Raw genomic sequence first — 27,326 nt, forward strand, 5'->3', positions numbered from 1 at the left:
ACCCCACACCACATACACATACCACATCACACACATCATACATACACCACACACACACATATACCACACCACATATATACACACAAACAACACACATACATACACACCACACACACTACACATACAAAGTAGAAATATACCAACTAAATCCCACATGTAGCCATTAGATCCCATCCCTGTGCTGTTGTTACATGGGCTATGGGGACAGAGAAATGAACAACCCACAAAACCAAGTTCCCTAGGAATTAGCTGAAAGTCTATTTTTCCTCAATAGACAACATGGAACTTACATTATAGAAAAATGAAGAAAGTTACTGGAGCAAACAGTCACCTCCTTTCTACCATTTCTTACTCACTAACTGAACTCTGGTCTGTATGCTGATATCCACCCCTGCTCCATGAGCTGGTCTTAAGGCCAGCATGACAATTCATGTCTGTCAGCAGTGGTTGGTTTAGGCAAGGTTACAATTTTGACCAGTGAGGTTCAAAGAAAGAGCATTTGCCTGGGAGTTTCTAACAAAAGTTTTCATTGACCAAAAAAGAGTGACTTAATCAGTTTTGCATTGCTGTAAAAGAATACCTGAGACCTGGCAATGTATGAAGACGAGAAGTCTGTCTGGCCCAAAGTCTTCTCCTTGGCCAGGAGATCCAAGAGCCTGCATCTTCTCAGCATCTGGGGGAGGGCGTTCTTGCTGCTTCATGACAAGGTGGGAAGCGTCCCCTGCAAAAGACAGCAAGCACGCCAATCAAGCCTTCTCTTCCTCCACTCCTCTCTAGGTAGCTGCAGCCTCCTGGTGTTCCTTGGTTCCACTCATGAATACCTGCTGTTAAACCATCCTGTGGTGTCCCTGGCTGGGGTCCCCTCACAGTACTCCAACCTGAGCATAGCACACATGCTCCAAGCAGCTCTCCTTCCTGTATCTTTCTGTGCATTTGGAAGTGGAAACATCTTTCAGAGAATCAAAACCCAGGCTCTGTCTCCACGTGGCCAGGAACACACCAGGCCAGGAACACACCAGGCATATCTTATGTGGATGAAGGACTCTGGCCTCCTCTGATCAGCCCAGGTCCTGTCTGTGCCCACTGCTCCTGGAGTCCCTCCACTGCACTAGCCTGCGCACTGCCCGTAACCCATGTGGGCCTAGGATGGTGAGATCCAATAGCCAGAACTGAATAGCAGCAGGCAGAGACCAGCCAGTGTCTGGGGCTGTCCTCGTTCCTTAGCTGTGTGCAGTGCACCTGCCCCGTGTCTTACTCTACAGAGTAGACTCCCTGCTGCTGCTATTTGGAGATTGCGTAGTTCTACCAGAGCTTTGGAAATCCCTGAATTACTATTTGGCTCACCTGTATACCCTCATCCACTCCCCCCCCCCCCCCGATTTGTTTTAATTTCTTTTGAGACAAGTTTTCTCTTTGTAGACCTGGTTGCTCTGAAACTTGCTCAGTAGACCAGGCTAGCCTTGAATTTACAGAGATCATCCTGCCTCTGCTTCCTAAATGCTGGGATTAAAAGGCATATGCTACCACAGCCTGGCTCTCCCCTGACTTTTTTTTAAAGTGGTCCTGCAGCCTGAACATCCTCCCACCCATGGGGAGGAGTGGGGAACACAGAGGAGAGAGAGGACGGAGCCTCGAGTCATGTTATCACTGTGTGGGTCTCCGGGTCTCATACGGTGGGCACGTGTGTTGCTTCCACACGTTCCATGCTGTGCAACTGAAAGGCTTTGCCTCTTTTGGGGTGACTGGGTACAGTGCTAGACTGACCTCCCTCTGCCTCGAGCTCCTGGGGCCAGGCGCTCTCAGAACTGGGTCTTCTCTCCCCCCACCCCGCGGCTCCATTCACCTGCAGGCCTGGAAGAGCCAATGTCATGCAACACAGCAGAGAATCCAGATGTCCACTACTGCTTATGGAAACTTGGTATATGTTAGGAGAGTTCGACAATACACTGGACAACTGGAGAGAGAAAACAACAGAAAACCCCAGTCACCTCCCTCCTAAATTAAAAGAAGAATTAAAAATCTTATCGTCAAAATAAAAACATTAGCTTTTAGAAAAGCCTTGACGGTGTAGAAAGATTTCATAAGATTCCAAGGCAAAAGATACATGAAGCATCACACAGTCTCAAACTAATTTGGCACAGCAAAGCACCCCCACCCCGGGGAGGGGAGGGTGTTTGCACCACGTTTACAGACAGGTTTCAAGATGGACAAGAAAACACAGGAAGAGACAGTGAGGTGACACAGTCGGTAAAGACATTTGCCACAAAGCCTGACCATCTGCGTTGAGTCCCTGGGGCTGATCCAGTGGAAGGGAGGAACAGACCCCTGCATACTGCCTCCAGCTTCCAGATGTGTGTAGCTGCTCTTTGCTACTTTGTGGGGGTCTTCTTTTTCCCATTTTTTTATCCATCTCCAACCCCGCTCCCCGACTACTAACAAACCCTATCCAAATCCCCTGAGTCCAACCCCGCCTCTCTGGGCCCTAGCATTAATACCCTCTGAAAAGTTCCCAGAATTCTAAACACCACACAATTGTAGAAACTGCAAGAGCAGGAGGAGCCTCAGAGTCAGCTGCTGTGGACAGTCGGAAGCAGCCCCACACCCTACACCTGGGATTAAAACGATACAGTGATTCTCTATTTTTAAAAGAAAGCAAAATTTCAGAACTGTCACTACAGGTTTGTGCCATGACACACACACACACACACACACACACACACACACACACACTGCAGAATGATATCATTTCTATAAAGCAAAAAACAACAACAACAACAACAAAAAAACAACCATGCCAACGTCTAAAATAAAACCAGCTGGAGTACAAATTGACTTCACGCCTATCAACAGTCATCATGGATGAGGGAGGGCTCTGCAGTGGCCCACCCTCCCCTGAGGAGTTACAGACAGCTCACAGTCCCTGGGGGACGAGTCACATCCCTTGGTCCTGGAGCGACCAGTAACTTGTCCTTGCTCAGATAGATAACCCCTCCCACACTTGTGCAGGTAGCCCTGAACAGTAATGGGACACAAAGAGCAAGACAAGACACGAGAGTAAAGGAAGAGGACTTGGTGAGAAGAAGGGTCCTTTCGGAAGGGGGTCGGGAGGGCGGGGAGAGAACGGGGGAGAATATAATCAAGGTATATTATACATGAAATTATCAAAGAATTTTTTAAAGGAACAGATTGTCCTAAGAATGGGTACAAAGGCAATAGGATTGATATCTTTTTTTTTTAATCACTTATTTCTGAGACCAATAAGGAAGTTATTAGCTGACTGGCTCCACAGGGCGGGGATGAGGTTTGCAGATCTGCTCAGTGTCCTTTCCAGGACGTTTGGATCTCTCTTGAACTCCTGGGGTTTTTGGTTTTTGGTTTACTGGGTTTTGATGTTGTTTTGTTTTGTTTTGGGTTGTTGTTGCTCTTGTTTTGTCTTTTCCACTCGTGTGCTGGGTCCTTCTGCTGTGAAGAGTTCAGGTCGAATCTACTCTAGGATCTTTCTTTTCTTCCTCGTGACACTTCCACTTCACTTCCCTCAGAGACTTGTGTTTTCCCAGTCCTAACACTGTCTTAGCCAGGAACCGCGGGTCCTTCAGGGACCAACCACGGCTCACCTTGCTCCCCACGCCCCGCCCCCGCGTCAGCTCGTTTACACGGTGGGGCGGGGCACACCTCTATTTCCACTTTCGGCGCTGAGTGTGGCCTCTATCCTGGCTAGCCTTTTCATAAACATCTCCTCGAGCTGCTAAGATCAAAACATTTACCCAACCTTCACCCTAGAACTACTCTGTGGAAGATAAACATTTCCATAATTGACAGTTGTAATGGGCTTTTCTGTTTTCTCCGCCGCCGCCACCGGTGCTTTAATGGCGAGGAATTATCCCGGCATCCTCAGCTGCTCTCTGGTCTCCCAGGCTCTGCTCTGTATCAGTTACCAACTTCCAACATGGTGTCTGATATCAGCAGCATGTGTCCCTGCCCTGCTGGTCTTCTTGGGTCTCTGCTGTGTCTCAGGTAGTGCTACGGGGGAAGAAGCGCCACCCTTGCTCAGTACCCAGCAGTTACTTTTGGAGCACAGGGTTGGGGCTAGCACACACACCTGGGTTTTCTCTGCAGCCCCAGCAGGGCAGTAGCTTCTGTGGTCTCACGTCCCCACCCAGAGGCACTTCAGAGACTCAGCAACCTGTGCCAGGCTGAGGCAGAGAGAAGCTTGCCTGCCTTTCATCGCAGGCAGGAACCGGAAGCAACTCTGAACCCAGGTGGCCCCCTAGCCCTTTGGCTTTCTGGCTTCTACTAAGGACGGACATCTGTCAAAGCAACCACTCAGCTTTTTAGCAACTTCCTTGCAGTATTTCTGACCCCACATACAACCTACCAAAGCCATAGCCAGGGATCTATGTGGTTCCAGCAGGTTTTGTCCCAATACCTCCCAATGCCCTGTTATGGAACTTTTTAGTTAAAGAACCCAGTGCAGAGAGGCCAGGCAGTTAAGCTTGGTCAGGTCAAGATATTTGTGCAGGAACAGAAACCCTAAGACAATGGGTTAAGCCCCGCCCCTAGCCCCTCTCACTACACAGCGGAGAACAAAGGGGCCAAACACCAGCATTCCAGCAGGAGCATCTGTTTATTGGTATCATTATTAAGCCACTTCCCAGCAGTCACTGCAGAAATAAGAACAGGACTTGGCTTCTAAGGTTCTAAAGTAACAGACATCACAAACACAGCACTGGGGACATTCATGACTGCACACGGGCTTTCCACCTCTGGTCAGGGTGATGGCGCCTCCTGGTTCCCACAATGCACCTGTTCCTTCTGATCATCCCTGGAGACTTACAGACGTGGACAGGGGCCTGCATCCTCCCCAACCTGCTCCACACACGACCTCATCCCTGAAGAGACGCTTGCTTGCTGAGCATCCAAGCATCCCACCGGCGCCACAGATGCTCCGACAGGCAAGCTGCAGTCTGGTGACAAGACAGGTAGCACCGAAGGGTGGCTTCTGCTTCCTCATCACGAAGTAAACACGACACGTTTTTATTCTTTTTTTTTTTTTCTTCTTCTTCTTTTGTAAGGAAAGAAAATTTCTTTAAAAAATATATGGCACTAGAGTGTAAAACTATACACCTGCATCCAGTGACGCCCCCATAGCTCTCGGAGCCTCCGCCTGGCTCCTGTCAGATGTAGAGCTGGTGGGAGGCCAGAGTGTCCATGAAAGGGCGCACCAGGTTGTCTGTGGAGAAGTAGAAGATGAGTCCAAAGGTGATGGAGATGGGGAGGGCGGGCAGAGCCTTCTTGAACACAGCAAGCAGCAGGAGGGTGAGACACAAGCCCTGCAGGAAGGACATCAAGGTGAGGGAACTCGGTGACATGACCTTGTGGGTGGTGTAATCCTGAGACTAGCCCGAACGGCCACAGACATGTGCTGTCTCTTAGAGATATGCAATTGCCCCTCAAGATGCACGGGGCAGGGCTCCCCCCCACCCCAGTCAGGACACCTGCATATTGGTTACTAGGTGGACAGAGCCCTGGACAGGCCATAGGGCTTCCCCATCTAGGGACAGTGGGCAAATAGATGGTGGGAGCCTCTCTCCAGGGACTGGAGTTTTGTTGTTTTATTTTGTTTGCATTTACAAGAGACCCAGATGAGCTGAAATGAAACCCTCTGAGATTCTCAGCAGCAGTCACCAATGAAATCATAGGTGTTGTGTAAGCCGTCCCTTTGGAAGCAAGCATGGTGGTGGCCGTTTCTACCTCTACCCTTGGTGTCTAGGGTGAGGGCAAATCACCAAAGTGCCTGCCCTGCCCTTGGAACAACGGGTCCCAAGTCAGACAGCATGGAAGGGGAGGAACCCCAGGTCTGTTATCCCATCCCTGACACACATGTGGACAGAGACAAGCTCTTCTGGTCACTGGACAAAGCACCAGGCTCCCACCTAAGGGCAGCACAAGGTGCTGCAGCCTTCTCAGGGACTCTTCTGACATCTAAAAGAAGCATCCTCTAAGATGACATTGCAGGGTATGTCTCCCAGCTTGAGTGCCAACCATCAGAGCCTCCAGACTACTGCTGGGGTTGGAAGACCCAGGTTTCAGCATCCCTTGGGGTCCTGATGGCACTGAGAATATGCAGCTGTGGAATGGGAGGGGAGACCTTTCCGCTCCTCCCTGCTTCCATGGGTAAAAGCCTTTGGCTATTTCATCACCCATAAATCTCAGACAATCCACGATCGGAGGAACCAAGGGACAAGGGCCTAAAGCTCTCATCCAGGTCCTGGCATAAGATACATATGGTGAGTGAGATCCAAGCCTCCCACTCCATCCCGGGTGCTCTCTCTCAGGAGGGAGCACACCTTGGACACCCCTCCCCTCGATGCCTTTGCCCTAAGAGGGGAGACAGCAACAATAAATGACCCACGAGTGCCCACACCCACCACACAGCCCACTCACAATGAGGATGGCGATAAAACAGGCCAGCGTAGTGTTCCAGTCTCCGTTGCCAGTGGCTGCAGCCTTGCCCACCAGGACGCTGTAGAAGATGAAGTCTCCCAGGCCGAGCTTCACGCCCCCTGTGTGGAGAAGAGAAAGTGGTCCCTGTCCAATCCAACTGATAGGAAACCTCGGCAGGAAGCAGGCAAAAGAAAGAAAAAAAAAAAAAAAAAAGAAAAAAAAAAAGGAAGTGAGGGGCCAGGACTTGAGCCAAGCGACCCAGCAAGAGTGTCGTGATGAGAGATTCCCTCAGCTGCAGTATGCAGTATTGCAGACTAGCGACAAGATGGACTTCCTAGAAAAAGTCTGGGGGCATCGGGGTGTGGGGATGGGACCACGGACTGAGTGACTGGCAGCCTAGGCAGAAGCCTGGTACCTCAGGGAGTCACTTGGTTAGGAGAGACCACTGGGACTGCAGGCTGCGGTGCAGTTTGGCATAGCATCTGACTAAAGGTATTTTTAAATAAACTTGTGAAGCAGGCCATCTGAACGCGGGCACCTTACTTTCCTCCTCCTCCTCCAGCTCCTCCCCTGGGTAGCCAGGCAGGGGGGCTTCGAAGGCTTCAGGGTATGAGGGTTCTCCAAAACTGTCGTAGGAGTCTTCTTCTAAGTGTCCAGGAACAAAGGGCCGCCGTCATCGCCACCGTCATCATATAGCATGAAGAGTGGCAGGGAGAGACAAAGGCTGGTCAGATGGTACAAAAATCCAGAAGATTCGCCAGGTCCCTCCCATGTCAAGGCTCCCCGGAACTGCCCACCACCAACATCCAGCAAAACTGAGGTGGGAAACTAAGGCTCGGGAGGGGCAATCTACCCCTCACTCCCTCTCTGAGACAGGTGTCAGAGTCTGGCCGTCAGGCAGTGCCACTCTGCCATGCTGAACCTTAATTCACAGAGGGACCTGCCAAGCAAGGTGCAGTCAAGGCGTTCCCTGGACATGGCTGTGAACCCCATACTCACCCATCTCTGGGTCATAGGGGAGCTGCAGCGCTCCTTGAGAGGAGGGGTCCAGCTTTGCCATGCCCACCGTCCACACCATGGCAGCTACAGGAAGAGCAAAGGGACACAATGCCTCAGGTAGTACTGACCTGGAGGAAGTGGAGCCGGGCTATCTATGTCCCCAGAAAGCCTGCAGAGCACCTCTGTCCCGAGGCTGTGCTCAGGCTTGGCTGATCGAGGCTGGGGGTCAGGGGGAGGGGAGGGTGAAGTTCAGGGACACTGGCTAGGTGGGGACTGACATTTCACCTTTGTCCTTTTGCAATCCTCTCAAGCAACACTGGCAATAATGGTGCTCAGTGAGCGGCTTGGTGAACTGCATCTTTAAAAACGTGTCTTATTTTTCAGGCTTCAGTTTATTACAAAAAGGGAGGCGTGGAAATTGTTTACATGATGAAATAGCTCTTGTGGCACCATTTCAACAGTAATTTCGGTCTGCTCACTGTCCAGGAACGTCACTGCCTCCAAGTAAGAAATAATCTTTGTCGTCTAGAACTACTTTGGTGTCTCCGTGTTCTAGGAGACAAACCTGTCTCCAGCTTTCACACTGACCGGTTGAACCCCTCCACCCTTCCTTTAGAGCCCTGTCTACTACTACTATAACTACTACTCTTGCTTGCCAAATTCTTTCATGGGATTTTTCTGAACTTAAAATGCTGCCTTTGGTTACAGTTACAGCTGCCCTCCTTCAATCAAGACTGTCAAAAGGCAGAAGAAACCTAAAAGCCTGTCTGTCCTCAGGCCACTGCAGCTAGAACCTAGATTGTCTTTAAAAGGAAGTGCAACATAAAAATGTAACCATAGGGGTTAGAGAGAGGGCTGTGGTTAAAAACCGCTTGAAGAGGTCCTGGGTTCACTTCCCAGCACCCACATGGCAGCTCACAAGAGTCTGTAACTTCAATTCAACGGGAATCCAATGCCCTCTTGTGGCCTCCATGGGTACTGCAGGCAAACTAACATTTGCAGGGCAAATCTTTTCAAAACAAGTTTTTAAAAATTCAGTCCTTGGAGGAGATGAAGGGGTTTGCAACCCCATAGGAAGAACAACAATGTCAACTAACCAGACCCCCCCCCAGAGCTCCCAGGGACTAAACTACCAACCAAGAGTACACATGAAGGGACCTATGGGCTCCAGCTGCATATGTAGCAGAGGATGGCCTTATCTGACATCAGTGGGAGGAGAAGCTCTTGGCTCTGTGGAAGCTCAATGCCCCAGCATAGGGGGATGCTAGAGCAGTGAGGCGGGAGTGGGTGGGTGGGTAGGGAGCACCCTCATAGAGGCAAGGGGAGGTGGGATGGAATGGTGGGGTTTGAGGAGGGGAAACCGGGAAGGGGGGCATTTGAAATGTAAATTAATAAAACAACCAATTTTTTAAAAAAAGGAAATGATTTTCAGTCCTGAGGCTGAAGAGCTGGCTCGGTGGCTGAGAGCACTTGCTGCTCAATCATGAGAAGCAGGGCTCACACTCCTGTGCCCTTTAACAAGCCAGTGGCCCTGTAAATGCCTCTCATACTAGCTCTGAGGGAGCGGATGTCTTCCTTCTGGCCTCTGTACATGGGGTGTATGCATGATCGTATGCTCATACAGACACGTATGCACACCCAAACTAAACACTTTTAAATGCAGTGCCTGCATCCCTGTGTATTCAGATCTGCGAAAAAAAACCCAGCTCTAAACCTTACAAGATGGGAATCCAAGCTCACTGATGGTCCCTCCCTGCCTCGGCCACTGTATCAAGCACCCACTCTATTTTACGTCTGTGACTTTGCCTCCTCTTGCTGCCTCCTTAATCACACCATGCCTGTCCTTTTGTCGATAGCTCAATTCACTTATCCCAGGGTCCTCAAGGCTCGCCCATATCACGTGGGTCAGAGTTTCCTTCTTTTGTAAGGGGAAATGATACTCTGTTGTATGGAATTACCATATTTCAGTCATCCACTGACACTTGGAGCTTTGAATTCCTGTGAATGAAACTGATACAGACACAATGTGCACATGCTTGTTTGAACTCTGCCTGCTTTGATCCTCTTGGGTATATGGGCACAATGGAACAACTCACTGAACTGTCTCTCTCCAGCTTAGCCTCTCTTCAGAGTTTATTACTTCCTGTTTCCAGTTCCCTGCTGAGATTTCCACACTCCACAAAATCCAAAGCCCAGGCTTAATATCGCCCCCCCCCACATACCCACACCCACACAGCATCCCTGGCTCACCAGCCTGGCCCCTTCTCTGCAAAAGGCAATATGTCTTCCTTGTTCCTCGGATACAAAGCACTGCCATTAACCTTGGCTCCGTCTTACAACCCCAGCAAGTCTTGCTTGCAAACTGCCCCAGAATTCACGGCACCCCACAGTCTCCACTGGGCCCTTCCTGGGTTGTTTCTCCGTGTCCAAACCGGCTCTGGATTGTGCTGCTGTCCCAGTCTTTCAGGGGCTTACATTTCCTTCAGGAAGATGGGCCATTGTGTCACACTGTGGTCTGCAGGGCTCATACTGTCCAGACCTTCCCCTCCTACCTTTCCTGTCTGCTCTAGTCGCACTGGACTCTCTCCCTGAGCACACCTAGCCCCAGCCCACGCCCAAGCCTACCTCGGGGTCTTTGTACCAGCTGCCTCCCTTTCCTCACCCGCTGGCCTCCAGATTTGTACCTAATGCTAACCCCTACATAAGAAGTCAGGTTTTTCTGGTCAAGTGTGAGCTATGAATGAGGTCTGCTTGGCCATCTTTTGCAAAACTTGGCTGTGAAGTCCTTGACCTCTAGCCCTCCCTTGTCTTCAACAGAGCACCTGCCACCTTCTGTAAAATACCTACTTACATCCATCTACTTCCTTAGTTTACCTCCATCCTCCATCCAAGAATGAATTCTCTATGGATACAAACCTCCTTTGCACATAAGGAAACGCCCAGCCTCAGGCACTCAGACTGACCAGAGCCATCTGCCCCTTATCCTTAGAACATTTCTGGGACATGCTTTCAAGCCAAGGGGCATGCTGCAGGCAATTCTCCACTCTAAGCTTCATTCATCGTCTATTGGGATTACCCGGCTCAGCAGCGGGCTTCCAGGGTACCCGAGGCACCAGAACCCCAGAATCACAGGCTCTATACTCAGATAGCGGCCACTGCTACCACAGGGAGTGAACATCACTGGTGAACTCACATAACCATGCCTCCTGTGAGACCTCTATGCCACACACAGGAGCTACGGGTAAGTAGGAACATCTGTCAAATACATGTATAATCCCACATCCCTCTGACATGACCCAAGGCCAGGGCCAATCCCTGTGCCTTCTCTTTAGAAATGACTAACGTCCACTCTAAGCCACTGTCCATGAACCCCAGAGGGAAGTGGGGGGCCCTGCCCTCCAAAGCCTGCAGGGCTGAGTGGTGGCTACAAGCCTCTGAAGGTGGCATGTTCATGCGATGTGGTCTATAGCCAATGCAGACTGCCAGATGGTGGACAGAATATAGCCACGGGACTGTCCACACCCCTCTAGTATCCCACCTCCAACCCTGATTTCCCAATCTTCTTTCTGAGTGAGATCCAGCCCACCATGGTCTCCAGAGGTGGAACCCTCCTGCAGGTGGCGACCTCAGTGTTATGATAAGACCCTCATCTTTGGTTAAGATAGAATATATAACCTGTCAGATATCAAAACCACGGCCCACTTCCACGCCTCCACGAAAGGCCACCTGCTGACCCCCCAGTGTCTGGCAGAGGCATGGGACCACTCACATGAGTATATCAGGGCAGGAAATATGGGCTCATTTCTCTCCTGGGCAGTTTCCACCAGCATCCTCAGTGGCCCTTTGGGGCACAGCACGGCCACGAGATCTGGGAAAACAGAGACATCCTTGTTATATTCAAGGGGCCCTTTATTCCCAAGCAGCACAGAGAACCACCCCTCCATCACCAGGAACCTAAGTGAACTCTGGGCCACCATGCTGCTGGACTTGGGTCCCAAGGCCACTTATCCAGTTTGCATTGATGGAGCCGAAGCAGGTAGCTGCAGAGTGGATAGAGCGAGGTACTGAGACCCAGAAGACAGGCTCGGAAGTCTTTCTTCCCGAAGCCTCAGATTTCTCATCCTTAAAATGGGAGTTGCAGCCCTGGCCATGGCGCTCATGCTACCTCAGCAGCAGCTAGCAGTGAAGGTGGTGACAGACAGCGTCACGGGGCACCCAAGCCCGCCCTGAGGAATCAGGGGCTCAGTTTGCAGGCTGCTTGATGAGCGGCAAATGTGGGCAGTGGGAGTGGTCACTTGGGGTATGTGCTTCAAGTATCACAGAAGAAGGAAGGAAGGTTTTCATTCTTAGGACAGGAGGGGAATGTCCTGTGTGCCTTCCCACTTGTTATCATGTGAATGTGAAATGTCCCCTAAAGACTCAGGATGGTTTGTATATACTCGGCCCAGGGAGTGGCACTATTAGAAGATGTGGCCCTGCTGGAGTAGGTATGACCTTGTTGGAGTAGGTGTGTCACTGTGGGCGTGGGCTTTAAGATCCTTGTCCTAACTGCCTGGAAGCCAGTATCTGCTAGCAGCCTTCAGATGAAGATGTAGAACTCTCAGCTCCTCCTGCACCATGCCTACCTGCACGCTGCCATGCTCCTGCCTTGATGATAATGGACTGAACCTCTGAACCTGAAAGCCAGCCCCAATTAAATGTCCTTATAAGAGTTGCCTTGGTCGTGGTGTCTGTTCACAGCAGTAAAACCCAAACTAAGACACTCATGTTTTGAGTGCTTAATCTCTAGCTGGTGTCAGTATTTTAGGGAGCTTTGGGATCAGTAGGAGGTAGGGACTAGCTAAGGGATGCAGATCACTGGGGTGGCCTTTTGAAGGTTAGCCCCAGCCCAGGCCCTAGCTCTGGTAAACGCTCTGCTTCCTGATCCACTACAGGGAGCTTCTGCCACTCGCTCCTACTGAGCCACTCCCCCTGCCTTCCCTCCTGTGACGGACTGACACCCTCAGAAACTGGGAGCCCAAGAAAACTTTCTCCCCTTACATAGCTTCTGTCAATGACTTTGGTCACAGCAATGCAAGAGCACTTGAGACACCGCTCCATCAATGAGCCAGACCCACCCCAGTTCCCACCAGGCCCAAGCGACCTACCGTACACAGAGATGGCACCCAAGATGACCCAGGCAGACCACTCCGGCAGGTACTTGATGAACACCAGGGCCATGAGTGCGCTGATCACAATAAGGTAAGCCTGCTGCAGCACCAGAGGCCCCTTCCAGTGGATGCACACCATGCCCACTGCCCCGAAGTTCCAGACAGCCAGGAAGAGTGTGGGATAGTCCATGGCCACATTGTAGGTCTTGAGCACTTCCCTGTAGGCCCAAGGTAGAACAGGGTATGGGGCACTCAGGGGTGGGGAGAGGTGCCACACTCTAAGTTGCTTGACGCACAGCACACACACACACACACACACACACACACACACACACACACACACACACACACGTCCCAGTCTAGGTTTAATTCACAACATTCCCATCAACCCCACAACTAACTACTCAATATTTTCTGGAATGTACCAGGGAGTGTATCAATAGCTGGTGGGCCACATGACTATGTGATGGACCCACTTGGAAAGCCATGTGCAAAGATGAGGTCCTGAAAAAAGTGTTTCTCTTTCAGCCTTCCGGCTGATGTCAAAAATCAAAGGGCAAAAGGGCAGATAAGCTAGGAAGCACCCCCGGCTTATACACACACACACACACACACACACACACACACGTAGAATGTGACTCTGGGGGGTTTCCACCTGCTCAGTGCATTCTGAGAAGGCTTCACCAGTCCAGCTTCCTTTGCTTATTTTAAATCAGGAGCCAGAAAAAAAAAAAAAAAAAAAAAAAAAAAAAAAAAAAAAAAAAAAAAAACCAACCCTGGGACAGCATACAGAGTCTACTCCTAGGCCAAAGCCTGGAGACCAGAGCCCGGCAGCGGACTCTGAGGACCCTTCCACTGCCCAGGTCCCTCTCAGGCAGCTGCAAGCGGCACAGGAGGCTGCTCACCAGCCGGCACTCACCCGAGGTAGATGTAGGTGAACAAGAAGAGGAGCATCAGGGAGGACATGATCAGCCAGCCATGGATGAACTGGATAACAGAAACAAGAGGACCACTGTAACCCCCAACAGGATGAAGACACTCCATCGAGAGAGATACTTCCATCCACCCTTCCCTTTGACCACCAAAGGATTGAAATGATGGACCCCATGGTGCTGCAATGGTGCACACCTTTGATCCTAGTACTTGAGGCAGAGGCAGAGGCAGAGGCAGAGGCAGAGGCAGAGGCAGAGGCAGAGGCAGAGGCAGAGGCAGAGGCAGAGGCAGAGGCAGAGGCAGAGGCAGAGGCAGAGGCAGAGGCAGAGGCAGAGGCAGAGGCAGAGGCAGAGGCAGAGGCAGAGGCAGAGGCAGAGGCAGAGGCAGAGGCAGAGGCAGAGGCAGAGGCAGAGGCAGAGGCATCTCTGAGTTTGAGGCCAGCCTGGTTGACAGAGTGAGTTCCAGGACAAGCAGGGCCACACAGAAACTCTGTTTCGAAAACCCAAATGATGGACCCCAAGGATTTAGAATTCCCCTAGCAATTTCATGCTTCCAAAAGGAAAACACTGAAGCCTGGTACCAGCCAAAGGGACTGGTCCACAGAGAAGGGATTTCATATACTTCTGACAGTACATCAGAATGAAAGGGAAGTCCAGGCAAGGGTGGGCAGAGCCATGCCTTGACCAGGACCACTTAGTTACAACTATCTCTTACCTTCTACTTAAACCCTACCTACCCTCATGTTAGGAGATGGGGGTGGGGGTATCAATAGATTTGGGGGGGGGTCACTGGATCTCTTTGTCCCACTTTCCAATGTGGCCACATTGGGTAAATCTCCCATTTTTGGTATTTTACTATTAACTTGGGTTTTTTAATTAGCTTGTGGATGATAAACAGCCAAACCTGGCTTGTTAGGACTGACAGACACACAGGTTCCACTGCTAAGGCTAGTGTCACATGTATACAGCACCTCTGTGGCCTGAAGCCCTGGACAGCCTTCTCAGCTACACAGGAAAGGCAGACCCCTCAGCCAGTTCTCCCTAGTCACCTTCAAGTGTCTGGAAGAGGCGAGAGTCCTAAGGGTCTGCTGACCCCCAGCCTGTGGTAGGTCACCACTGCCCTCTCATTGTGTGCACAGGCTGGCAATCTAAACATGCAGACTCCACCCTACCTCTGAAGGGAGCCTGCACAATTGCCATAGAAAGACATCTCAGAAACAGACAATAGATAGCAGGTAGGATGAGGGTCACGCTGGTCCAAATGTCAGGCAGCTCACTGGCCGCTGTTTAGACTGAGTGGTGAGGGCAAGTCTCCTGAGGGGCTTGACAGAAGGGAAGTCCCTTCCCACTAAGGAACTCCAGACAGGTCCGTCCTCGGGAGAGCTGTCTTTTCTTTCCTGGCTGAGCATGGAGGGGTCAAAAACAAGACTCAACCATCAAGGGTAAGATGGTACCGCTTCCTCCTAGCCCCCTTCACTTAAGGACTGTCCGCGGTCACCAGCTCAGCCCACTGGGTCTCCAGCAGTCTTCCTGGAGGAAGGGCCACAGCTGGGCTGCACACCAGCCTGAGAAGGAAGGGACGGCGTGGCCTTTATAACCTATTCAGTCTCTTTATCCCAACTATGACTTGCTTGTCTGGGCAATGTCATCTCGGAACTTCCCAATGACCCTGACTGAACGGATGGTCAAGCCACTCTGTTGGGACTGGCCCTATGACATGTACTGACAACAGCACGGTCATTCCCTTGCTGTTCCTAGTTTGTTACCATGTTCTCTATATATACAAACAAGCAGTCTTCCCCCAGACTCCCCGTGCCCTTTCCCTTCCTCTCTCTGGAGTATCCATGGGAACCCTGCCTCCTTTACATGGACAGATGTAACTGGTGATGTCAGCTTCAGGAACATGTCCTGGGACTCCTTTCCATGGTTCCTCCCCATTTGAGCCAGCTGAGCCAATAGCCAGCTCCCTCCCTGAACCACGGCCTCCTCTTCTTTTCCTGCTCCACGGACACAGCAGCCAGAACACAAGGGCCCACGTTTTGCCCGTGGCAGCAGTTTTGGATAGGTAATGCCTAGCTCCCCTCCCTGTGGCCTTTCATGTTTCAAAGCCTGCTGCCTAAAACCAGGGTCTAAAAGCTGGTGGCACAGTTAGGTCTAGTAATACAGGTCTGTTTAACTGGTGAAGCTGAGGCAGGAGGATTGCCCAGTTGACTTAGCAAGACCTCTAATTACAGAGAATTGTAGAAGTGGGCTGGAGAGATAGCCCAGAGGGTGAAGGTGCTTGCTGCCAAGCCTGACCTGAGTTTAATCCCTAGGACCCACATGATAAAAGGAGAGCGGACTCCTGATCATGACAGGCGCATGCCCCGCTTCCAACACGGGGTGAGGGTACCGCTCAGTGGTACATTTTACTAGCACGGACAAGGGTCAGAACTTCAATCCCCATTTGGGGAGCTTGAGGTGGGGGAGGTACAGCACCTTTGGGGGTGATGTTGTCTATAACTGGGGTCACACAGAGAGGCTCAAGATCCAAAGGAGAACCCAACTCACAGGCTTCCCGGGACCAGAAGACCTTAACTCAGGCCTATCTAACGGGAGAGAGAAAGATTGAAAATAAGCCCAGAGAGAAGGTCTTGGGGTGAGGGAAACTAAAACAGAACTTCAGAAGAAGTAAAACCAACTTCAGAGCAGGAGTGTGTATCAGAAACACTGTGGTGAGGAGCACAGAAGACAGTGGGTGGGGGGGGGGCGTACAGTTTAAAAGTCAGCACTTGGTCATCGTCCCACAGTGCCAGAGAGCACAAAGAGGCAATCTATTCTGAGGAGAGAAGGCACCAGGATAGGTTTTGAGAAAGTTGCCGTGCGGTAGTAGCTCCAGCCACATCCCAGCAGGGGTTGGGTAGAGGCAGGCAGGGCAGGGGCAGAGGGGTTGAGGGTCACGGGCCTCACCTTGTAGCATCGATACTTGTAGAGTACCACGAGGAAGATGGTCATGACTACGATGACGCTGATCATGATGAGGGTGTTAAGCACGGAGTTGAGGAGCCGCTGGCCCACCGAGGGCGTGTCCTCCGTGAAGGGCGTGTAGATGCTGAAGAGGTCACCAGAAGAGACTTGGTATCTGCTGCTCCAGGACACTCCCATCTCAGTGACCCCCCAGGCTGACCACGGAGCCCCTAGAAACCCCACGCTGCTCTGTTAGAACCTTTGCACTGGCTGGGCCCTGATGGGGCCATCACTATCTGTGTGAGTGGCTTCTGCCTCTTCCGGTCAGTGGCTTGCAGTGCTCCGACAAATGGAACCATCATGGCAGAATCGACAGTCTGTACCTCATTGAGATCTTGCTCCTCCACTTGACTCTCCTACCTCCAGGCCCTCAGCTCTGGCTCCTACTGAATGAAGAGAGTGGCTGCCTGCTTCTCCACATGATGATTAAGTCAGATTGTCCAAGTGAGTGTATCTGGAATCAACTAGGCATGCCTTAGGGTGGGTCTGTGAGGGTATTTCTAGGAAGGATTAACCCACCCTGGGGTGGACAGCTCCTTCCATTGTCAGCCTAGGTAGAAAGAGGTTGGAGGGAAGCAGTGCTCTTTGCCTGCCTCCTTCATCACTCCTTGCTAGTGAGTGCATCTACTCCATTGCTGCTGCTGCTGCCTCCACCACCACCACCGCTGCCACTGCCCCACCCTTCACTAACAGCAGAATCCCAGCCACTGTGCACTAAAGGCCAGCAGCTCTCTTGGAACCTTGCTGGCATTCAGGAACAGATTGAGACTACTGAGGTATCCAGCCTTATGAACCGCAGCTATGGGGTTCTCAGCCTCTTCAGCATGCAGAGAGCCACTGTTGGACTAGCTAATCTTTGTTGTATAAGCCAATCTAATGCATTCTTTTTCATAATACACACGCATTGGTCCCATTGCCCTAGAGAACCCAACAACACACCCCACTGAAGTTTTTCAGCCTAAGACTCCCGCACCCTCTTCTCCCCCAACTGTAGCTGCAGGTACCGTCCCCACTCTGGAAGTAATTCACAGGCACCTTGCTCTTCCCTGTTCAAATGCCAGGAGCCATGTCTGCCCTGACCTCTCTATGCCTTCCATCTCTTGTTTCTATGAGTCCTCCACAGGCTACAAGCCTCTTAGTGTGGGAACTTTCCTACCTCCGCTTTTCTAAAAAATACAAAAAGATTCAAATGTGCTAAGCAGTGAGTGAGGAGCCCATGGGGCAGGGGTGGGGTGGGGTGGGGGTGGGGAGGGGGGAGAGCGCTGGGGTTAGGGAAGCTCACAGTTCTCTGAATTATATTTATTAAGTCATAAAAGGGCCTGATAAGTCCTCATCATCTGCTGGAAATGTGCTAAGACATCACTGGGTCCAACCCTGTCATCTCATACTTAAGGGGGCAGAGACCCAGGCAGGACGTGGCTCGCCTGAAGTCGCTCAGTGTTTGAAACACAGTGGGCCAGGGCTGGGTACTTGGTATGCAGAGCTCAAAACTACAGTACCAGAGCTGGCCTCTGGTAAGATCCCACTTAGCCTTTGGTGAGTCCTGTATGACAGCTCATGTGTGTTAGCCTGTTAATTCTCCAGGAAGCCCTGTAATTAAACCCATGAAACAAGCATGGAAATGGAGACTGGTCAGAGATGAGTCCAGACAAGTCACAGGACTGGAGCCAGCAACACTGGGTATAGGCCAGAGTCACTGCCACTGCTCTGCAGAGCTACAACAGTAGCTGAGGGAGCCTTTGACCCCCCCTCAAAACAACTACCACCCCAACTTCTCCATGCCAACCAGGCCCCAACTCACAGCTGCCCGTTCTTCTCAGTGTAGAAACGCACAGACTTGATAGTGGCCACCACCACGATCATACACAGCGTGACAGGCACGAATAGCATGATCACATGCTTCGCCCCATACTTGAGGGTCAGCTCTTCCTCCAGGCCCGACGGTCGCCCAGGAGCCCCACTGCATGCGTAGCGGTCCGGGTCCTCTTCACAGTCTTCTTCGCTCTCCTGAGTCCTCTGTGGGAAAACACATGGTGAGGGCCACAGAGGCCCCCACAGTGAGCTGCTGACATCCTGCAGCGGCTTTCCGAAGTAGGCCTGAGAAGGCTAACTGCGGCTTTCTAGATGTGAGAAGCGCGAGCTCTGATTTAAGTCTCGGGATATATAAAAAACTTAGAAGACGGTGGTGGTGGAGGAGGGTCAGAGCTAGCCTGCATAGCCACAGAAGGGCACACCAAAGACCCTTGCCTTTCCCAAGGACAGGAGCTAAGGCCACTAACTAACATGGCCTTATTGGTCTAGGAGGAGACAGGCTAGGGAAGAGACAGGGAAACAGACCAAACATTTTGTTTGACTAACTAGAAGACCCAGCACTTCTTGGAGCATCAAAACACGGGGCTGCCTCAGTACCTCACAGCAGGAGCTCCGACCTAGCTGCTCACTTGACACCAAGGAGAAAAAAAAACCTAATAGATAAGAAAAGAATGACCTTGAACTGTGAACCCACTGAGGCTCAGAGGCTATGCCTAGCCATCTCCTGACCTGAGGCTGGAGCAGTACTGGTCACAGTGCAGCCACATCTATGGGTCAGGGCGTCCCTGTGTCTCCCAGGGCTAACGTCAGGCTGGACTCAGGCCATCTCAGCACATGGTTACCCCATCTGGCTACCTACCTACCTGAACCCTTCCCTGCCAGAAGGAGTTATCTCAATGTTTCTGTGACATTGATCTGTCCCAGGCTCACAGTACCTGGAAACAGCAGCCTACATCAGAAAGGCAGGTGAGGGGTGGGAGGCGAAGGGAGATGTGCCAGCCAGCCCACTGCACATGGTGACTGTGTAGCCCACTGCACATGGTGACTGTGTAGCCCACTGCACATGGTGACTGTGTAGCCCACCATACACTGTGATTGCGTAGCCCACTGCACACTGTGACTGTGTAGCCCACTGCACACAGTGACTGTGTAGCCCACTGCACACTGTGACTGTGTAGCCCACTGCACACTGTGACTGTGTAGCCCACTGCACACTGTGACTGTGTAGCCCACTGCACACTGTGACTGTGTAGCCCACTGCACACTGTGACTGTGTAGCCCACTGCACACTGTGACTGTGTAGCCCACTGCACACTGTGACTGTGTAGCCCACTGCACACTGTGACTGTGTAGCCCACTGCACACTGTGACTGTGTAGCCCACTGCACACTGTGACTGTGTAGCCCACTGCACATGGTGACTGTGTAGCCCACTGCACATGGTGACTGTGTAGCCCACTGCACATGGTGACTGTGTAGCCCACCATACACTGTGATTGCGTAGCCCACTGCACACTGTGACTGTGTAGCCCACCGCACACTGTGACTGTGTAGCCCACTGCACACTGTGACTGTGTAGCCCACTGCACACGGTGACTGTGTAGCCCACTGCACACTGTGACTGTGTAGCCCACTGCACACTGTGACTGTGTAGCCCACTGCACACTGTGACTGTGTAGCCCACTGCACACTGTGACTGTGTAGCCCACTGCACACTGTGATTGTGTAGCCCACTGCACATGGTGATTGTGTAGCCCACTGTACACTGTGACTGTGTAGCCCACTGCACACTGTGACTGTGTAGCCCACTGCACACTGTGTTTGTGTAGCCCACTGTACACTGTGACTGTGTAGCCCACTGCACATGGTGACTGTGTAGCCCACTGTACACTGTGACTGTGTAGCCCACTGCACACTGTGACTGTGTAGCCCACTGCACACTGTGACTGTGTAGCCCACTGCACACTGTGACTGTGTAGCCCACCGCATACTGTGACTGTGTAGCCCACCGCACACTGTGACTGTGTAGCCCACTGCACACTGTGACTGTGTAGCCCACTGCACACGGTGACTGTGTAGCCCACTGCACACTGTGACTGTGTAGCCCACTGCACACTGTGACTGTGTAGCCCACTGCACACTGTGATTGTGTAGCCCACTGCACATGGTGATTGTGTAGCCCACTGTACACTGTGACTGTGTAGCCCACTGCACACTGTGACTGTGTAGCCCACTGCACACTGTGTTTGTGTAGCCCACTGTACACTGTGACTGTGTAGCCCACTGCACATGGTGACTGTGTAGCCCACTGTACACTGTGACTGTGTAGCCCACTGCACACTGTGACTGTGTAGCCCACTGCACACTGTGACTGTGTAGCCCACTGCACACTGTGACTGTGTAGCCCACCGCATACTGTGACTGTGTAGCCCACCGCACACTGTGACTGTGTAGCCCACTGCACACTGTGACTGTGTAGCCCACTGCACACGGTGACTGTGTAGCCCACTGCACACTGTGACTGTGTAGCCCACTGCACACGGTGACTGTGTAGCCCACCGCACACTGTGACTGTGTAGCCCACTGTACACTGTGATTGTGTAGCCTACTGCACACTGTGACTGTGTAGCCCACTGCACACTGTGACTGTGTAGCCCACTGCACACTGTGATTGTGTAGCCCACTGCACACTGTGATTGTGTAGTCCACTGCACACTATGACTGTGTAGCCCACCACACTGTGACGGGGTAGCCCACGGTACACTGTGATGGTGTAGCCTACTGCACACTGTGACTGTGTAGCCCACTGCACACAGTGACTGTGTAGCCCACTGCACACCTGTGATTGTGTAGCCCACTGCACACGGTGACTGTGTAGCCCACTGCACACTGTGATTGTGTAGCCCACTGCACACTGTGACTGTGTAGCCCACTGCACACTGTGTTTGTGTAGTCCACTTCACACTATGACTGTGTAGCCCACTGTACACTGTGACTGTGTAGCCCACCACATACTGTGATTGTGTAGCCCACTGCACACTGTGACTGTGTAGCCCACTGCACACTGTGACTGTGTAGCCCACTGCACACTGTGACTGTGTAGCCCACTGTACACTGTGACTGTGTAGCCCACTGCACACTGTGACTGTGTAGCCCACTGCACACTGTGTTTGTGTAGTCCACTGTACACTGTGACTGTGTAGCCCACTGCACACTGGGACTGTGTAGCCCACTGCACACTGTGACTGTGTAGCCCACCGCATACTGTGACTGTGTAGCCCACCGCACACTGTGACTGTGTAGCCCACTGCACACTGTGACTGTGTAGCCCACTGCACACGGTGACTGTGTAGCCCACTGCACACTGTGACTGTGTAGCCCACTGCACACGGTGACTGTGTAGCCCACCGCACACTGTGACTGTGTAGCCCACTGTACACTGTGATTGTGTAGCCTACTGCACACTGTGACTGTGTAGCCCACTGCACACTGTGACTGTGTAGCCCACTGCACACTGTGACTGTGTAGCCCACTGCACACTGTGACTGTGTAGCCCACTGCACACTGTGACTGTGTAGCCCACTGCACACTGTGACTGTGTAGCCCACTGCACACTGTGTTTGTGTAGTCCACTTCACACTATGACTGTGTAGCCCAACACATACTGTGATTGTGTAGCCCACTGCACACTGTGACTGTGTAGCCCACTGCACACTGTGACTGTGTAGCCCACTGCACACTGTGACTGTGTAGCCCACCGCACACTGTGACTGTGTAGCCCACCGCACACTGTGACTGTGTAGCCCACTGTACACTGTGATTGTGTAGCCTACTGCACACTGTGACTGTGTAGCCCACTGCACACTGTGACTGTGTAGCCCACTGCACACTGTGACTGTGTAGCCCACTGCACACTGTGTTTGTGTAGCCCACTGTACACTGTGACTGTGTAGCCCACTGCACACTGTGACTGTGTAGCCCACTGCACACTGTGACTGTGTAGCCCACTGCACACTGTGTTTGTGTAGTCTATTACAAAGCCCTGACACAGAGAAGATGCAGATGTTTCATGGCCAGATGATACTGCCCTAGCCAGTTTTCATTTGTTTTGCTCTTCCTGAGTGGCTGGTTTCATCCACAAGAGTCAGCTCGCTCTCTCTCTTCCCCTCCCTCCCTCCCTCCCTCCCTCCCTCCCTCCCTCCCTCCCTCCTTCCCTATCTATCTATCTATCTATCTATCTATCTATTCATCCATCTGTGTGTGGACACATATATGTATATATAACAAGGTAATTCAACTTGCAGATGAAACGGCCTAGAAGGCTCAGTCTGGGACAGATTAGCCCTGTTGCTTTGAGCGTGTGGTAACCATACTGTGGCAGAAAACATGGAGAGATGCAAGCTGCTCACCTCACAGTCAGGATACAGAAAAAGAGGAGGGGCTGGGGCCTCCTCCAAAGATTTGCCACTCTCCACAAGGTTCCATTTCTTAAAGGTTCTAAGGACATCTCAGTCACAGCACACTAGGGACCAAATCTTCAGCACAAAGGTCTTGGGGAGACATCTCAGATCCAACTTCAGCAAGCCATAAGGCATAGGAGGGGGCTGGACAGATGGCTCAGCAGTTAAGAGTACCTACTGCTCTTGTAAAAGACTTGAGTCCAGTTGCTAACACCCACGTCAGTAAGCTCACAAGTGCGGGTCACTCCAGCTCCAGGGGAGAGGACATTCCCTTATGATCTCCATGGGTACCTTAGCCCATATGCATATACCTCCACGCATATATACATTAATACGCATAATTACAAATAAAAAAAAAGACACAGGAACCCCATGGTCCTGTTTTAAGGCCCATAGTTGCTGGGGGAACCTACCCACTGGGCAGTGCTCTCTCCATCCTCCGGGCCTGGCCTGCCTTCCTGGCAGGAGCGAGATGTGGGGCTCTCGGCTGACATCAAGGACGTCCGCTCATCACACACCTCTTCCTCGCTGTCAGAGGCCATGAATGCGAGCATGGTCTGGAAAAGAAGCACAGGGACAGGCATAGGCAGTGGGGACATGGGGGATGGTTTAGTGGCTTGAACACCAGGCATAGGTCTTGCCTATAACAAGCTTTCTACATACAAGTCAAACAACTGCTCAAAACCGGAGTTCCAGAAGCCAGCACAAGGCCACGGCAGCCTTGCTTGGGACTGGCTTGAGTGGAACTCCTGTCACGTGGAGGAAAATGTCCAGTTAGAACAGTCAGGGTCACTCTGAACTGTCAACATGTTTGTTCAATCGATAAACATCTGTGGGAAGTCTCCTGTGCTTGGCTCCGGAGCTCTAGCCTCGAATAAGTAAACCCTCTCGTCTCGTAAGAACAAAAACATTATCCAACTTGACAAATGGCACATCGACAGAGGATGAAGGAACTTGTCCTCAGAAGCTGAAATTCCATGCTTCCTAGACAGGACTATTGCTGGAGGTGGAGCGAAGAGTGTGCAGATCAGACAATGGCCACACCAAGGCGGCCCGTGTCAGCTCAAGGAAAGCTGGGTGTTGACAAGTGTCCATGTAGCTGGTGATGGTGAGGCAAAGGACAGAGGTCAAGAGGAAGTACTGAAGGGGTGGAGGGAAGTGGCCCAGTGAGGGTTAGACTGAAGGGAACACATGCTAGGTGAGAGGAGCTGACTCAGAGAATAGAATAAAGAAAAAAAACCTAAGATCCTAGCCAAGCTAGGCCAGGCTAGACAAGGTTAGCCCAGGCTAGACCAAGATGAGGAACAGGATGCTACCAAGGAAGGTTAAATGTGATCCAGTGATCCACAGAGTGTCTGTGGGTTGAAAATGGGATACCATTAAGGGTAGGGGTACCTGGGTGTGGGGTACGTAGAGTCTCCAGTTTAAATGTGGAAGCTAAGTCCAGGAGCCACACAGCCAGTAGGGGGAGGTGATCCCTGGAAGTACTCACACTGAGGGTTGGGGGGCAGGGACACCTGCCCCCTGACACAGGACTTCTGCAAGGTTCTCAATAATGTACTCTGACACAGCATCACCCTGTGGCACCCAGTAAAGCTCCAAGTCCCCACATTTTGGGTTCAGGCACAACCTTTGGGAGGATCTGACTGTGCCCACATCTGGACAGACACTGCCACTACCAGCCACATCACCTCAGAGTTGAGCTTTGTGCTATGGAGGTAGAAGCAGGCCTGCTCTTTGTTGAAAGCTTGTCTCCAGATTAGCCACTCTTAGAATTCGTGTGATCTTCAAGTGATTAGACAGGGTCCCTTCACCAAGGCAGAGCCTGTGGCTTCCGAGTGGAAGACAGCCTTCCTGGCTATGGCCTGGATAACTTCCATAAAGACTTCCCTCAATCTGACATTACAGAGATGGTACAGTGTCTGCCTCTGTTTACCTCTCTGACTGGACCTACTATAAAGATACCCTCTGTCCTCACAGAGCCCCCAGAAGCTGCCTCTCGGGGTCTAGCAGACATTAGGAGTGGGAAGACAGCTGCAGAATACCACAGGCACAAGAGGGAGGTGGAGAGGACCAGGCGCTCCGTCTCTTGGGTCTTGAGGGCTGAGAAGGACAGGGCATGGGCCAGAAAGGTATATGAGCTGTGACAGACAGAGACAGAACATTCTGGAAAGATGTAACTATTCAAGTATTATGAACAGGATGGGTACACAACACCATGTTGTCTCAATATGATGGTGAGATCAGGGGACCTGCTAGGGTAGGCCATCCCGGGAAAGGGTCTGAGCATCTGGCCAAGGGGAAGGGAGTGTAATTCAGCCTAGGTATCTCCTAGGAGGGCAGAAGAGAAATGTCCTCTTATGGAGGCCACACACAGCAGAGCATGGCCTAGATGCTGGGTCCACTGCCCTCATACTTGGCATTCTGGAAGCTGAGCTAAGCCCTGTGCTCAGAAGGTGTTCTGTGCCCTAGAGCTTTGGAACCAAGAGTCTCTACAAGAGAACTCAGCTTAAGGGGACATAGCTTCAAAGGTCACCTTGCCCTGACATATGGGGGAATTCTTGCCAAGCAGGGGTCTGCAAGACTATAAGGTCCCCTTCCTCTTTGAGAACTGGCTGTCTGTCATATCTTAAACACACACCCACTAGACCCGAGATCTCTTCCGTATCTCTTCTGGCAACAGTGAATTCTCTTCTCACAGATATCTAGATCAGGGATGTGCCTCGGTGGCAGAGCCTGCCATGCCTGAGGCCTTGGGTTTCATCCACGGCCCCACATCAAAGTTATCCTTAAGCCTGGGTATTCTGTTGCTGGTCTCTTCAATGCTGGGCTAGAGTAGACTATTATCTTATCTGTTGTGGTAAGTACACAGTTCAAGAGTTTATTCTGGCTCTCGCCTCATTGTACAGGCACATCACGGTGGGAGGAGCTTGAAGCAGCTGTCAGTCACATCTCATTGACAGACAGTCAGGGAGCAGGGACCGAGGAATGGATGTAGCTGTTCCGGTTGTTCCTACACACACACACACACACACACACACACACACACACACACACACACACAGAGTCCGGACTGTGCCACCCACCATGAGCTTGTCTTCACACCCCAGCTAACAAAATCAAGATAATTCTCAAAGGCTCATCTCCTAGGCGACTGTAGATTCTGTCAAGTTCACAGTTAACTATCATAGCTGTGCATTGAAAACGTGGACCTGTAAGCTCCACTCTAGCCTAATGTCTGGGCGACGCATTTTGAGATGGTGCCCTACGTTCATATACCCATGGCCTCCCTGGGTTGGGTCAGACTCAGGAAGGCCAGGGAACCTCTTACCCAGTACCTCCCACTCCTATGACTTGTAGGGATGAAGGGGTAAACTGTACAGCCCTTAATCCTGGACACCGGACCTGGTCAGACAGCAACTAGGAAGAGAGGCGTGCAAGCTTCTCAGACTTGCAAAGTCTCCAACAACACCCATGGAGAAAGGGCTGGAAGATCTGGGCATCTGATGCAGGGGGGTATGGAGATATGATAAAATATATGTATAGTAACAAAAGCAGGAAAACCCCAACGCTATGCAAAGATTCAGACCTTTTAGATCCGGAAATGCTACAACTTGGAATTTTATCTAAGAAAAACCATTCATACAAAAATATGTGCTGCAGTTATTTGTTATCATAAAGAGTAAAAATGACTGAAGTTTCTGACTCTCTTCTCTGGTACAGGAACTCCCTCCTCCTCCCCCTCCCCCACTTATCTGCAATTCTACTTCCTGTGGTTATAGTTATCAGTGGTCAAGAACGTGAAGTGGAAAATTCCAGAGTGATCAATCCGTAAGTCTGAAATAGCTTTCGCTGCAGTATATTGCTGCAATTGCTGGTTTGTTGTTATCAATCTTTTGCTGTGCCAAATTTATAAATTAAACTATCACAAATATGTATGTTCAGAAACCAAACCAAACCAAAACACAATTTACACAGGACTTGGTATTCACCACCACTTACAGTATCCACCCATCTGACGAGGACTATTACAGGAGCACCGAAGTCTCACTTCAAAGACTACTTAATAACACTTACGTGACGTTAAATTGAACAGAAAGTAAATGTTCTTATAAACATCTGAATTTCACACACACACACACACACACACACACACACACAGGACTTGGAAAACTATTACAAAATATTAAAAGTCATTATCTTTAAACTGGTTTGTGGGTGATTTTTTTTTTTTTGGCTTTGTATTTTTCTGCATTTCTCCATTTTATCTATTTTCAGACAGGGTCTCGTGTATCCCTCATTGACTTCTAGCTCACTATGTAGCTAAGGATGGCTTTGAACTTCTGATCCTTCTGCCTCCACCTCTCAAGTGCTTGGATCACAGGTATGAACCTCTACATCCAGTTCACGATGTACTAGGGGTACAGCCCAGGGCCTGCCCGCTAGGTAAGTACTTTATGGGGTTACATCTCCAGCTCCACCCCACCCTCGTTTTTAATAATCAATATGGGTTGCATCTTCAAC

The 27,326-nt window shown here is 51.2% G+C and overlaps 1 protein-coding gene across 5 annotated transcripts in view; it reads right to left on the reverse strand.

Annotated features, from left to right (window-relative positions):
- Positions 1-4,605: 4,605 nt before the first annotated feature.
- Positions 4,606-27,326, reverse strand: part of Psen2 (presenilin 2) — a 36,464-nt gene continuing 13,743 nt past the window's right edge. For 2 of the 5 annotated variants that reach the window (XM_011238776.3, NM_001128605.1), the window contains exons 2-11: positions 23,216-23,359; positions 18,333-18,547; positions 16,475-16,616; positions 13,513-13,580; positions 12,591-12,811; positions 11,213-11,311; positions 7,444-7,527; positions 6,988-7,089; positions 6,445-6,563; positions 4,606-5,330 (exon numbers count right to left, since the gene is read on the reverse strand). In XM_011238776.3, coding sequence (XP_011237078.1) covers positions 5,175-5,330; positions 6,445-6,563; positions 6,988-7,089; positions 7,444-7,527; positions 11,213-11,311; positions 12,591-12,811; positions 13,513-13,580; positions 16,475-16,616; positions 18,333-18,547; positions 23,216-23,356 — 1,347 coding nt within the window. In that variant the 5' untranslated portion in view covers positions 23,357-23,359 and the 3' untranslated portion in view covers positions 4,606-5,174. Of the gene's footprint in view, positions 5,331-6,444; positions 6,564-6,982; positions 7,090-7,443; positions 7,528-11,212; positions 11,312-12,590; positions 12,812-13,512; positions 13,581-16,474; positions 16,617-18,332; positions 18,548-23,215; positions 23,360-23,465; positions 23,553-27,326 lie in introns of those variants that run through there. The other 3 variants (NM_011183.3, XR_373599.4, XM_006496712.3) reach the window with 3 other exon arrangements.

Source organism: Mus musculus, chromosome 1 (assembly GCF_000001635.26).
Source record: "Mus musculus strain C57BL/6J chromosome 1, GRCm38.p6 C57BL/6J".
NCBI classification, from domain to species: domain Eukaryota; kingdom Metazoa; phylum Chordata; class Mammalia; order Rodentia; family Muridae; genus Mus; species Mus musculus.